At 37.6% G+C, this 15,430-nt stretch overlaps 1 protein-coding gene across 3 annotated transcripts in view; it reads right to left on the minus strand.

Moving 5' to 3' along the window:
- Nucleotides 1-15,430, minus strand: part of KCNK2 (potassium two pore domain channel subfamily K member 2) — a 193,907-nt gene that overhangs the window by 52,330 nt on the left and 126,147 nt on the right. For all 3 annotated transcript variants that reach the window (XM_021007782.2, XM_021007785.1, XM_021007784.2), the window contains exon 6: nt 11,592-11,731. In XM_021007782.2, the coding sequence (XP_020863441.1) occupies nt 11,592-11,731 (140 nt within the window). The remainder of the gene's footprint in view (nt 1-11,591; nt 11,732-15,430) is intronic.

The following is a 15,430-nucleotide window of genomic DNA, read 5'->3' on the forward strand; positions in this document are numbered from 1 at the left end:
TATATAATTATTTTTTGTTTGTTTGTTTATTTACTTATTTATTTTTTGGTGAGGCAATTGGGGTTAAGTGACTTGCCCCAGGCAGATTTGAACTCAGGTCCTCTTGACTCCAAAGCCAGAGCTTTATCCACTGTGCCACCTAGCTGCCCCCCCCCATATGATTATGAGAGAGCCAATTGGGTTGGAAACAATATTCTTTGCAGTGTAGAGGTAATATTCATGAACCATGGAGAACTGGACCCACTGTTTTTTTCAAATCACATTCTATTCTTGTTACATTTGTCCCATAAAGCAATAGTTGCCTAAGTATTGTTGTCTCATCATTTAAATAATCCATTAGTGTCTACATAAGAATGCCCTGTTTCCAAAAGGAGGTATTTTAGCAGAAGGGGGAATGTGATTTTATGAAAAAAGGTTTTTACTCATATAATCCTTCACAATCAGTCTTGTGCTCATTCTCCATTACAGTTTTAAAAAAGAAACAAAACAAAACAAACACAATTTCACTGCAGCTATTATGTCTCCATGGAAAATTATTTAGTTCATTACAGTTTTCCTTGAGGAATGCAGATTAACTGTAATTATATGTGGCACTTTTGAAACAATATAGCTTTGTTCCAACCAACCATTTCCTTTTCAAATATTTTAGGCAGATTAGCTATAACCAACATGTTTTTATTTCAGCATGTTCATTGAAAACAATCTATTTTTCCTTCCATCCAAACATGACATTTTCATTAAAGTTATTTCTTTTCACTGGAAAAAGCCACATTTTAATATAAAAGCAGAAGGGATGTAAAGCCACATATGTGCATAGATTCATGTGCTCAAACCTTAACAGTATACCATAAGAGGACATGTTTTATTGACATAATAATACAAGACTTGGCTACAGTATCACACATAATCCTTTCATCCAGAGAAAACATATAATTAATGGATTTTTAACACAGAGACCCAGTAGCGTCTCAGTACTATCATTGAGAGTTTTCATGTTATTTTTTTAAAATTACATAAACTGCACTACTCACTTGTACTGTTTAAAATGATTTTTTAAAAAATATGTTTGATGAACATATAGTTAAAAAATCAACATATAGATTAAAATATAGATCAATTTGATTTCATTTAACAAGCATGATGCATCTATTACTACTAGACAACTTACATTTATATAGAGCTCTAAGGTTTACAAAGTGTTGAAAGGATTTAATGAAAAAAAAAAAGAATGTAAACTAGAGCAGGTCAGCCGTAGAGAATCTACTGTCCAGGATACATGTGGCCATCTAGGCCCTCCAATGTGGCCCCTTGACTGAATCCAAACTTCACAGAACAAATCCTTCTTCTGTAAAACTTAGACTCTGTCAAAAGGCGGCACCCAAGGACCTAGAAGGCCACATGTGACCTTGAGGCTGCAAGTTCCCCACCCCTGACCTAGTCCTACTCTAGTTTACATTCTTTTTTTCATTAAATCCTTTTCTAGCTTTGAAGCACATCCAAATGGAGAACGCCATGAGGATTCACAAATTAACCGTAAGTCTGACAAAGATGTCAGCAGAATCTTTGGAATTATATTCAATGCAAAGCTTTTAGTGACATTAAGGACACAAATCCATTTTACATAAACTGGTAATAACAATGGCTAACATTTATAGTTTTTTAAAGTTTGTGAAGGACTTTACAAATATTATCCTTATTTTATCCACGTGACAACCCTGGGAAGGTTGTTGTTCAGTCATTTTTCAATTGTTTGTCCAAATCTTTGTGACCCCATTTGGGGTTTATTTGCCAAAGATACTTAGAGTGCTTTGCTATTTCCTTCTCCAGCTCATTTTATAGATGAGGAAACTGAGGCAAACAGGGTTAAGTGACTTGCACAGGATCATACAACTAGGAAGGGTCTGGGTCCAGATTTGAACTCAGGAGGTGAGTCTACCTGACATCAGGCCCAGCAGTCTGTCCATTGTAGCACCTAGCTGACTCTAGCAGTAGTAGTAGCTGTCATTTGCATAGGGCCTGAAGGTTTATAAAGTACTTTACAACTACCATCTTGTTTTATTTTCACAAGCCTGAGGTAGGTATTATTATTATTATACCCAATTTACAGCTAAGGAAACTGAGGCAGATAGAGTTTTTTTTTAAGTGACTTGCTTAGAATTACACAACTATTAAGTGTCTGAGGTCATATTTGAACCCCAGGTCCAGCACTCTATCTACTTGTCACCTAGCTGCAGCAGTTTAAAAGACAGGTTTTACTCTACTATGCAATTGAGAATTGATATATATGCTCAAATTTTTAGCAGCTATTTCTTCATAGGACAGTCTGGCACTTGCCAGATCTTTACACCAAAACTACAGGTTTGCATATGGTTTAATGGGAATTTACTAAGCTTTCTTTTGGGACATCATTCATACCATGAGATATGAAAAGAAAACTTGGAGATTGTCTATTTCTGTGTATTAGTAGAGAAAATCCTTTTCAGTCAAAAGAAAATCCCTTTCTCTTTCTTTCTTCCTCTCTCTCTCTATGTATATATATATATACATATATATACATATATATAAAATATATACATATATATAAAATATATACATCATATATAATACACACACTATATATATATATAATACACACACACATATATATATACATATATATATATATACATATATATATATATATATATATATATATATATATACACATTAGGATTAGATTGAAGAAAGCCTGCGATAGGTAAAATCAAGGGTGCTGCCTATCAACAGATACTTGTGATCCCTCAGGCAATTATTGGATAATGAAAATAGATGCAAATTGTAGACAGGAAAGGAAGAACTTTATCTGGTGAGAAATGGGGCTACCAGCAATGCAAAAAGAAAAGAAAATCTGGACTATGACCTTGAGTTTAAGCTAAAATATTAATCCACCTATGTGACTGAGCCCACCAGTCCTTTAGAAATGGAAACCAAGGAACTGAGATTTAATTGTTTTAAGTGGCTTCCCTCCAGAATATCATTACTGAGATTCTGCAGCTAAAACATTTGTATGTCTATAAGTAACAGAAGTGAGTGGAGAGCTTGTATGATAGGCATAGCTAGCATTTACACAAAGGCTTTACTATTTACAAACCACTTTATATCTATTATCTCATTTGGTTAGGTATCTCATTTGACCGCAAACTGTATGTCAGTCTAAACAGAACTATTTATCTCATAGAGCAGACAAATTGTATGTATATAATAAAAATTTTGCCTTGGTACTTTTATGTTTATATAAACATAAATGGTAGATAGATATATACAAATATATATACATATGTATATGTATATATGTATATGTGTGTGTACATATATATGTATATATATGTGTATGTACTATATGTATATGTGTGTGTGTGTGTGTGTGTATAAATATATATATAGAGAGAGAGAGAGAGACAGACAGACAGACAGACATGTGTTGTATATGTGAAAGAGATGGGGTAGGGTTAGGGTTAGGGTTCCCTTCCACTGTGTCCTTGGAATGCCAATTCCAGGGCTAACAAACATCCCTTCATCCTGGACCTTTTCCTCCCATGCTTATAGGTTAAGGGGGAGATGCTAAGCCTGTGATTTCATTGGTGAGAGGAATACCTAATAAGGAACCTCACTTCCTTGTTGTTCAGTCATCTCTGACTCTTAGTGACTCTGTGGACCATAGCACACCCAGACCCTTCTATTCTCTACTATCCCTTGAAGTCTGACCTAGCTCATGGTCATTGTTTTCCTGACCCTATCTATCCGTCTCATCCTCTGCCATTCCCTTTTCCTTCAATCTTTGCCAACATCAGGGTCTTTTAGAATGAGCCCTGTCTTCTCATGGTAGTAGAGAAGATGTACGCCTTTTGTTCCTGATTGGCAATTCTAGATTTTTGTTCTGACACAATCAGTCCACAAACACTTCTTTGCCCATACTTTTTGTTGTTCTTATTTAGTCATGTCAGTCATGACCCCATTTGGGGTTTTCTTGGCAAAGATACCAGAGTGGTTTGCCATTTCCTTCTCCAGCTCACTGTACAGATGAGGATCTGAGGCAAACAGGCTTAAGTGACTTACCCAGAGGCACACAGCTAGTATCTGAGGCCAGATTTGAATTCAAGAAGATAAATCTTCCTGACTTCAGGTCCAGCATTCTATCCACTGTGTCACCTAGCTGCTATATTACCCTCTCCTTATCCTTGTCTCACTCATCTACTGACCTTCTGATCACTTTTCTACCTACCTTACAGTCTTTTAAAAAATAATCTTCATTGCAGACTTAACAATTATCAACAAACACTTTAATATACAAAAGAGAATAAGAAAAAAGATTATATTGGAAACTATGAACTTATATACAGTTGTTTTAAAAATTAATATATTTTTATATTAAATTTAGCAAGGTGGGAATAAAATCATTCTATGTGTTTATGTCCCTTTCACTTCTTTCTTCTGTGCATTTTAAAAAAACTTTTTTATTGCTTCTCTTTTGGGGGTACATCTGTCACTATCAATCATTCAAACAAACAAGCATTTATTAAGTGCCTAATGTAATAGAAGCCCTAACATTGAAATAAACTCAACAGTACTTCATGACATCTCTAAACCAATTATCATCCTTGGGAAACTTTAATATCCACATAATAATCCTTCAACCTATCCTCACAGTTTTTTTTTTTTAACTCCTCAGTTCCTACAGCCTCTATTTCAATTATCCAACAGGCTGGTCAGACCTCACAGCTCACCATTCATGAAAACAGCTCTATTTCTAAGATCTGATCCTCAGAAATTTATCTCAGATCTTCCAATTCCCCTACTTCTTTACTTCTCTCATACCTATTCTGTGTCTTTGTTTAGGCTTTTGTCACCTCCATTCTTTCCAACCCTTTCAGTCTATCAAGACTGCTTTGACCTTATTTTCACCCTCAGGCAATATCGTCTCTATGGTCAGTCATTTCAATAATGCTGTTTCCTCCACCTTTGAATGATTTTCTCCCCGTGACCTTATTACTTCAATGCTACTGTATTCCACTGAACAAAATCTTGAAATTATGTTGTCTGCTAAAAAGTCATGTTATGACTAGTTACCATTCTACTGAAGGAGCTCTCTCTCTCTTTCCTTCTCTCTCTCTCTCTCTCACTCTCGCTCTCTTGTTCTCTCACTCTCTCTCTCCTCCAACGTTTTAATTATCTTACCTCCTTACCAACAAATCCAATGATTCATTTTCTGTCCCTATCCTTCTTGCCTTCTTACTGACACTTCATATTATGGACCAGAACCACAAAAACACAACACCACAGATTTCTAGAGTTGGAGAGGATCTCAGAGTCATCTAGTTGAAGATGAACCTGAACATGAATTTCGATTATGAATCCTATACAAGCGATCATCCAGCCTCAACAGGAAGTTCTGCAGGGGAGCCCCCTGTATGGCAAGACAATATATTCCACTTTTGAATAGATCTAACCATTAGGAAGCTTTTTCTTAAATCAAACTTAAATGAGCATCTTTCTAACTTCCTCCCATCTTTCCTAGTTCTGTACTCTGGTGCCAAACAGGATAAACAGAATGCCTCTTCTACTTGACAGCCCTTCAAATACTTGAAAACAACTATTATATCCCAACATCCCTTATTTCCCTGTCTTGTTCAGTTTAAATAGCCCCCGTTCCTTCAACTAGTTCCTGGTTTGGCAAGTCCTTTCAATAGTCCTCTAGGGCTTGTCAATGATTTTCCTAAAAGGGAGTGCCCCAAATTGAAAACAATACTTCACATGTGGTCTGATCAAGCCAGAATACAAAGCTATCACCTCAATAGGACTTTTTTTTTAATCAAATCCTAATATTTCAGGGTATTTTTTCAGGGGTGGCAGCCAAATCAAACTATAATTTGTAGTACGTTAAAGCTCCCACACTTCTTTTTCAAATAAACTCCATCTAGCCATATCCTCTCCATGTTGTACTTATAAAGTTGACTTTTGAAGCCATGTGAAATTTTATTTTTATTCCTATTATCTCATATTATTAGATTTTAGCCCAAAGTTCTAGCCTGTTAAGATCCTTTTTATAAATCTTGTCATCCTTTACATTAATTATCCCTCCTAGCTTTCTGTTATTTGAAATTTTTAGAAGTATGCCAGCTAAGCAATTTATTTAAATTTTTATGAAAGTCATTGATAAAATACAAGGCCAGCACAGTTCTCAGAGACATTCCTTGAAACTTTTTTCCAAGTTGACATCAAACCTTGGGGTCTGGCCATTCCACTAGCTCTAAATATATTATCATCTAGTCTACATCTCTCCATCTTTTCCACCAGAATAGCATGAGGGATGTTGTCAAATGCTTTGATAAAATCTGGGTATAAGGCACTGCCCCTTTCATATGTGAACAATTTGGCTGCTGAAAGGGGAAAAAGAAGAACATTTGCATAAGAACATTTGGATACATAACATTTGCATCCAAAAATGGATAAAATCAACTTGTGAAGAAAAGTAAGTCTCTCAGATAAAATGTTACGGAGAGACACAGGCTGTTCTGAAGACCAGAAAGACAATTGCCTCTCAGATGAATACACCAGTGGGACTAATCTGAAAGCTGATAAGTAGTAACTTAACTGAAGTAACATGGCTGCAAGGCACTATGGCCCATCAACTCATTTTCATGTGACTTATTCTAGAGGCTCAAAGACAAAATTGTAGATAAAATAAGAATTAAGGAACTATGGAAAGTATATAAATTTGGGGTCCACACCCGACAAAAAAGTTGATTTTTTAAAATTTTTATCTCATAATTTAAAGATGAATCACTGACTGCAAGAGACTCCGATTTGAGGCAGTGGAAGATATGGGAAGACAGAGAGGATAAGTTTTAAGAAGAAGCTATAGGATGAGATAGAACAAGAAGGAGAATGCGCTGAACAAGTAGGACTTACAAGAAATTGGGGACAGAAAGCATTAAAGGCTTCTAGTGAAGACAACAGAATCTTCCATTGTTTTGTTGAGAACTTGCTGATTGGAAGAGCAGTACTGCTTTGTTGATTGGCTGGAGAAAGCCTGGAGTAGCTTATTGGAAAGGGACAGCTAGGTGGCACAGTGGATAGAGTGCCAGGCCTGAAATCAGAAAAACTCATCTTCCTGAGTTCATATCTGGGCCTCAGACATTTAATAGTTATGTTACCCTGGGCAAGTCACTTAATTCTGTTTGCCTCAGTTTTTCACCTGTAAAATGAGCTGGAGGAGGAAACGGCAAACCATTCCAGAATCTTTGCCAAGAAACGGGGTCACAGAGATTCAGACACGACTAAAACTATTGAACAACAACAGCAGGTGTTAGGAAACTCATTGGAAGAGAGCTGAATCTGGCTGCTGTGTAAGGAGCTCTCAGGCCTTTTTGCTTTTTAGTGCCACTTATATCCTAAGAGAAGGGAAAACTCTTAATATAGTAGAGGCCCTTTCCAGATAAAGAGGAAAATACACAGGGGAAAGACCAAGTTTTGTGATTGTTTTGCTGTGAGCTGTGCTTCGCTATAAGAACAAACATGGAATTGATTGATCTAAGCAAAATATTCTGCTATTTGCAGATCTGAGGAGTTTGGAAGTTCTCTCACTAAAGGAGAACATCTTGTCACTGAGAGAGTGTAGCATTTTTTTTTTCTCAGTGTCATATTAAGAGTGATTGTGAGCTAAAAGAGTCTGGTTGATTAGCTTAAAAGCAGAGGAGGAGAGGCTTTGCCAAGCAGGAATGTAGTGAGAACCAGAAGGGAGGAACAGCTAGCCAAAAAGTGATTTTCTGAAGGGTAGATTGCTCCTAGCAGGACCAAGGACCTCAATGCCTACAGTGCAGACCTTTCAGTTGCCCCAGGCACATGGGTTTCCCCATGCCTGCACCTTGCTTCTAGATTTAACTGTGTGCCCACGTTCCCCTAGTAAACACTGTGACATTGATAGTTGAGTGTGACCCAAGTTTGTAGGTAGACTGTGGAGTTTTGCTTATTCCTGCTTTTGCTTCCTGTTGCATAAATGTATGATTATTTTTGCTTTTGCTTTATCATTCAGCTTTGTGTTCAAGAGGTAATGGTGTCATGGTGATTAATTTTGTGTACTGGAAAGTACACTAGCTCAGAAACTACAGTGGCAAGTAGGAGAACACACACACACACACACACACACACATGCACACACCAGCATTGCCTCTAGAATTCAGAGAGAGAGTGAACATGGCTGGCAACTGAATGGGGTGGGGGTGAGGAGGAATCAGATCAGCCCAAATCCATACAGGTCAGAGGTGAATCTACCCAGAGAGAGAGAAGAGCAGGAGGGTTATGCATGTCATATTGTTACCACATTCTCATTCTACATTAGCCTGAGGGTATGGGTCTTCATCATACCTGCACTGAACTACAAACTTAGTTAAGTTTAGCAAACATATATAAAGTGTATCCATAATATTCCCTTAATTTAATAGTATAGGAACCCTGTCACAAAAAGAAATATGGCTAGTCTACTATGACCTCTTCATGAGACCACATTGGATCTTTGACAAAAAGAGAATCTCCATCCTTGATAACCCTTTCTCCCTTGACTTCTATAAGTCCTCACCTTCTTCTTACCCCTTGAGTGTAAGTATTCCTCAACTGTTGTTTTTATGCCCTCTTTTCCTTTACTTCTACACTCTCCCTTGGTGATCTCATCTACTCCTGTGGCTTCAATTATCACCTCTGTGCAAATGACTCCCAAATCAATCTCCACTTGTATCCTCTCATCTGGAGATCCAGTAGCAAATTTCAAATTTGCTGCTGAACATCCCTCAGGAATCTCAGAATCAACATAAGATCATATAGAGCTAGAGCTGGAAGGTGCCTCAGCAACTATCTACTCGTACCCCCAGTTTCAAAACCTGAAGCCCAGGGAAGTTTAAGTGACTTGTCAAAAGTTACACAAAATGTTACCTCAGAGACAGGATTTGAACCCAGGCCTTCTGCTTCCAGAGTCAATCTTCTCTCCATGCTACCATGCTACCAGGTTTCCTCCTCACCATAAATATGCTTATCCCCAAAACGTCTTTATGTGTATTAATGGCACAACAATTTTCTAAGTCCTCCATACTTGAAATCTTAAGTTTAGGTATGATTCTTTTTCCCCTCACCAACACATTCAATCAGTTACAAAATTTTTCTAGATTTCTACCTCCATGACATTTCTTGCAACTGGTCCTACCTCTTCACTCTCACTAAAATCACCCTAGTACAGGCTTCATCTCTTCTTGTCTAGATCTTCCTGTTTCTAATCTATCTCCATTCCTATCCATCCTCCATAAGCATTTACAATTAATCTTCCAAATACAACACTATGCTCACATCTCTCCTCTACACAAAACCTTCTGTTTTCCAATTGCTTTCTGAATAAAGTATATGTTTGTGGGGACTCAATACCCTCCAGAAGCTGGATCCAACCTCCTTGTCTAGGTACTTATCTCAAACAATGTTTTTCATTAACTCTATATTCCAATCAGGCATGATTAATGTACTTCCTGCCTTCTGTTGCTAATCCTTTGCTTATGTTTTTCCTCATACCTGGAATGGAATCCACTTTCACTTTCATCTGTTAAAATCCTTTCTTCTCTTTAAGGCCCTGTAGAGATGATGCCTCTTACATGAAGCCTTCCTTAATTCTTGTTTTGCTCAGTCTTTTTTCATTCATGTCTGACTCTTTGTGACCCCTTTTGGGGTTTTCTTGACAAAGATACAGGAGTGGTTTGCCATTTTCTTCTTCAGCTCATTTTACAGATGATGAAACTGAGGCAAATAGGGTTAAGTGGCTTTCCCAAGGTCACACAACTAGTAAATGTGTAAGGCTGGACTTGAACTCAGGAAGATGAATCTTCCTGATTTCAGGCTTGGCACTCTATTCACTGTGCCATCTAGCTGTCTTAATTCCTACTTCCACCCATATGAAATCAATCCTTCTCAAATTTCTTTGCCTGATCTCTCTCTCTCTCTCTCTCTCTCTCTCTCTCTCTCTCTCTCTCTCTCTCTCTCTCTCTCTCTCTCTCTCTCTCTCCTCTCTCCTCTTTCTCTCTCTCTCTCTCTCTCCCCCCTTCTCTCTTTCTCTCTCATTTTCTCCTTCCCTGCCCTTGAGTCTAAGGTAACAGAAATAAGAAAGAGAAAGTGGGTATTCTAATGGGTATATTTCTAAGTGTTGGCTTCTGGTTTAAAAAACCATTCTTATAAAACCTCAAAAGTTCTGAGTGTGAGAATACAATGTCACCCGGTAGTCCAGGAAGAATTAAAAGCCTTGGAAAGAAGCACAGAAGCAACAGGTGATAATAGTAAAAGGCAAAGCAAATACTTGAAAAGAAAAGAAATGGGATGACTGGAAAACTAGCTGGGACTGATATTGAGATATATATATATATATATATTTTAACCCGGGGAATTATCAGCAGGAGCCCCATCGACCCCACGCCTACCATCCCTTATTCCCCCATCATCCTCCCCCATTTCCTGCCTTGATGGAGCACTTTCCCCAAACATCATTGCTGGCTGGGCACTGAGAGAATCAAGGGGATTCTACCCTTCTACATGAAGTTAGGGCCAATGAGAAAACAACTGGGCTCTTTGGGGAAAAAGAAAACGGGCATACACTCTGAAGTTTAATCTGTGTTATTAACACTTTATTAAGTGTAGATAATCAACAAAACAATACATCAAACCCTGATTTGAAGCAACTGGTGATTTCTGAGTTATAAATGCCACTCTGAAAACTAAACACTAGGCCTCACAAACCACTTAGAGCTGGTCCCAGCACACTCCTGCCTTTCATGGACTCCTTGGGCTTTGAGTTCTGTCCCAAGAACCTGTCACTTATAACATTATTTCTCTGGGAAAACGTCTAAGTTCCAAGTTTCAACTGAACTTTTGGAATATAACCTTTTTGTAAAATGTAGAGTGGCTATATATATACATATATTCACACATACAGGGAAGAAGGATAGACCTGTGTTTTCACTGGTACAAGAAACTGCTGGCAATGAAGAAGCTCAGGCAGTTTGGCATCTTCTTTTCAACTTAAAGGCTTAGAGAATTGCCTAAAGCACTGAGAGGTTCACAGATCCAGTGTATGCCAGGGACAAGACTTGAATCTACGTCTTCTTGGCTCTGAGGCCAGCTCTCTATCCATGACACTGCCTATCATAATAGCCAGTATTTAATACATGTATATACAAGCAAAAAAAGAGGGGGGAGGAACACATAACATAATATAGCAGATAACCAGGAAGTTGAATTATGCATCATATACCTTAATTATACCAGGTTGATTTTAGAATTTTAACACACAAAAAGATGTGTTGTATTATTCTGCATATTTACATTTACCAAATACACTCTGAATTGACTTGAAAGCCTCAAGGTAAAAAATAAAACTAATTGTAAAGGAAATGAAGCCTCTATAATTACAAATAGCATTAGATATGCTTTGACTCCTAAACAAAAGTGAACATGTATGATTCATTTGCATAAGCTTTATACTAAGGTAAAGGAAGAAGAAGCATGTTTGCACACTGTATAATTCTTACCTCTTCCTTTGTCTTTTTTGATATAACACGAAGCCAGTCCCCAATCATGCTCAGGACAGCAGCAAAGTAAGCAAGCCCTACCAGGATCCAAAACCACACCACTGGCTTGTAAATATCTAAGTACTCAATATCTGATCCTCCTGTAAGGGGAAAACAAAGTAGAACAAAAATAAATCCATGGTGCATACATTAAGCAAACTAGACACTTTATGAATGTCTTCAATTGCCTTTTTATTGTTTGCATTACTAATAACACCTGCCAATGGATCCATCGGTTACATATCACTAATACCACAATAGATTACTAGAGAAAAGGAATCTGACTAAGAGACTCTTCTTTCTAACTATCCCAAATCTGTCAATGAAATAAATGTAAGCTCTTTGAGGGCATAGGCTGTCTCAGTTTTTTGGGGTTTTTTGTTTTTTTAATGTATTCCCAATGCACAATTAATTCCCTGATATATAATAGGCATTGCCTGGTACATAAAGAAAGCTTGCTGGATTTAATTAAACTTAATTGAATTGTCAGTTTTATCATACCCTTTCCATTCTCCAAAGCTTTTCAGATGATAATTTAACTTATTGGAGTATTAACTCCAGTAAGTCACCAATAGAATGTAGTGAGAGAAGAGAAGATGGACCAAGACAGACTTGAGGGCTACCCACAATTAAAAAGCATGAAGGATGATGGAGTCAGAAAAGAAGATTGGGAAAAAGCAGTCAGCTGGCTACAAAGAGATCCAGGAGAGAAAAATGCTATGAAAAGTCCAGAGGAGAAGAGGGTGCTTAGTGTTGTTAAATGTTGCAAAGAGCTTGAGAAGGATAAGGATTGAGGAAAGACGTCAAATTTGGCAATTAAAAGCTGGAGCAGGATAGTGCATGCAAGACCAATTATGCAAATGGAATGTGCTGAGGCCTGCTACATGGATTAAAATTCATTTTCCAATAAATAATAATCAAAATAAGACTGTGAGGAAGATTGAGGCTCACAGAAATTAAGTGAATTGCCTAGAAATTCAAGGGTGGGGAACACTTGAGGACCTAGAGGGTCTGTGGCCTGAAGACTGCAGGTTCCCCACTCCTCGTAGATTTACATGGCTATGAAGTGTTGGGGCCAGGATTCAAAATACAGGTGGTCTGTGACTTCACCTCTCCTGCTTTTTTCCCTTACCTCTGCTTTCCCTAGGGTAAAGTCCCATAGATAAGTAGTTACAGAGGTGAGAGTGGGATTTGTATCTCCAGCAAATCCTATTAAGTGCATGTCATCTAGACCAAATTTGTCCTTTATCATTCAATTAGTTAAGGTTGCTTAATTACTAAGAACAGCACACAACTGATTTAACATAGAACTTTTTTAGTACTATAAAGGAGTCTTGGGAATTAAATGGTGACCACTGCTAATTGAAGGAAAGCTAATTGAAGATGATCCAGGAATTATGAAGGTTGTGCTACTTCCCCAGCATTTCTGTTGTGCTTTAATTACTTGCCAATCTAAATTTTCTCTCTCTCTCTCTCTCTCTCTCTCTCTCTCTCTCTCTCTCTCTCTCTCTCTCTCTGTCTCTCTCTCTCTCTCTCACACACACACACACACACACACACATACCCCACCCTGCTTTGGGCTTTTATATTAATGTCCTGGTTCCAGATAGACACCCTGGAGAAGTTTAGAAAGCATAAGAAAAGCAAATTGAGGTTGAGGTGGTGAGGAAGAAGGATGCTGAAGAGGAAAAAAAAACTATCTTGATCAAAAGCATAAAGTAATTTCCCAGACTGGCTGAATCATTACAGTTTAGGTTGCAAAAGCGGTGGTCACTCTTTTATTCATTCCTTCATTTCTGTGTTTATTTTAAATATTTATTGATATCTTTTGTCTTTTATATCCATTTACATTCTTCCCATTGCCCTCTCCAGCAAACCACCCCTGCCACAAAGCATAAGAAAGATTAAAAAAAAAGGGTTGTTCAACAAAACTATCACATCAGCCAAGTTGGACAGTTTATTTAATATTCCACACCCATAGTCCCCCTACCTCTGCAAAGAAGGGAAGGAGATGAAATTTCTTAATTCTTCTTTGGGGCCAAGCTTGGCAATTATAATTAGTGTTCTGTTTTAGTTTTCTTTTTTATTGTCTTCTTTTCTTTTCTATTGTTTTAGTAATTATGCATATTTTCTTTGTTCTGCTTATTCACTTTGCATCATGTCATGTAAGTCCTCTTATGCTTTGTACTTTTCTTATTCATCATTTTTATGCTCCAGTAATATTTGATTATATTCATAAACCAAAACTGGTTTAGTCATTTTCCAGTCAATAAACACTTTGACTGTCTTGGTATGCTTTCCTGGTAATGATAGTCATTCTTAATGGTCTTAATTTGATTAGTATGACAAATGCCTAGTTAATTATGTCCCTGGGAACGTATATCATGATAATTCCTGTCTGCCTCCTTCTTCATGTTGTCCCTACTGCCTAGATTAGCCTCTCTTATTCCTTCCACTTATTCTACTCCTATTTTTTCCATTAAATGTCACCTAACTAGCCCAATTCTTTGCATTTATGCCTATGGGTTTAAAAAAATTCTTGGCACATTTCTATTTAATTAGTGAATTAAATAAGCATGTATGAATTACTATATACAATACACTACTCTAGGCACTTGGGAAAACGTAAAGTTTGGATAAGACATTGTCCTCACAGAGCTGACCATCTAGAAGAAGGGGAGGAGTCACAAACATAAATAATGTACTAGATTATAATATATGTGCATTAGAGCCCTGCAAAACAAAGTGCTAGGTGAGGTCTGAAGGGAAAGAACTTTCTTGACTGGAGACTCAGAGAAAGCTGAACAGGTTAGGAGTCAAATATGTAATTCCATGTAATTGAAAGACAACTGCAAACTTGGAGTTACAGTGACCTACCTATATATGAGTAATTATACCTGTCCTGAACCTCTCCACGTTTCACATATCGTCAGCAATTCAATTCAAAAAACACCTTCTATGTGCCAGCATGGAATGGTGAAAGAGAGCTGCTGGACTTTGATTCAAATCCTTCTTCTGGTATTTACTGGCTGTGTGACCCTAGATTAGTCTAAGTACCCCAAATCACTGTCTAAGGCTATGAGTTGTACAGCTACTGAGAATCTGCATTGGTAAAGGGAATTTCTTCACCCTGAGTTCCTTGCACTATGAAATCATAGCTTCTGGTTTTGTTTTGTTTTGTTTGTTTTGTTTTTTTGTTTGTTTTTTTAAGCACAAGGCACTGTTCCAGGGAGGCTAGGAATATAAAGATTAAAAATTAAATTCCTCATTCTTGAGGAGCTCATGTTGGGGGGGAGGGGGGAGCCAAGAGGGAGGATTTAGCTACATATAAAAAATGGAAATATAAGGTAATTTCGGGATGGAGAAAGCATAATAATGTGAGGGGGTACAGAAAAGGTGCTAGGTCAGGGAAACCCTAACAGAAGAGGTGATACCTGAGCTGTGTCTTGAAGGAAGATACAGATTCTAAGAAGCAGAAATAAAAAGGACTGAATTCCAGTCATGGGGGACAGCTTGAGCAAATTCACAGAGGTCAGAAATGAAAAGTTGATTTCTAGATACATTTTAGGACAAAAGTAGCTTGACGAAAGGCACAAAGTAATTCCCCTCACATTGACTAGCTGATTCTGGGCCGAAACAATCAGGCATCATGCGAAATCAAATTGATAATGCTAGTGGGAATTGCAAGGTCTTAAGTTCTAGGATAAGGGGTTTACAACTTATTCTACAGGTAATGGGGATTCACTGAAGGTTATTGGGTAGAGGAATAAGACGGTCATCAGGTACATAATTTTGGTCAT

The sequence above is a fragment of the Phascolarctos cinereus genome, unplaced genomic scaffold (assembly GCF_003287225.1).
Source record: "Phascolarctos cinereus isolate Bilbo 61053 unplaced genomic scaffold, phaCin_HiC Scaffold_5;HRSCAF=322, whole genome shotgun sequence".
Lineage (NCBI taxonomy): Eukaryota > Metazoa > Chordata > Mammalia > Diprotodontia > Phascolarctidae > Phascolarctos > Phascolarctos cinereus.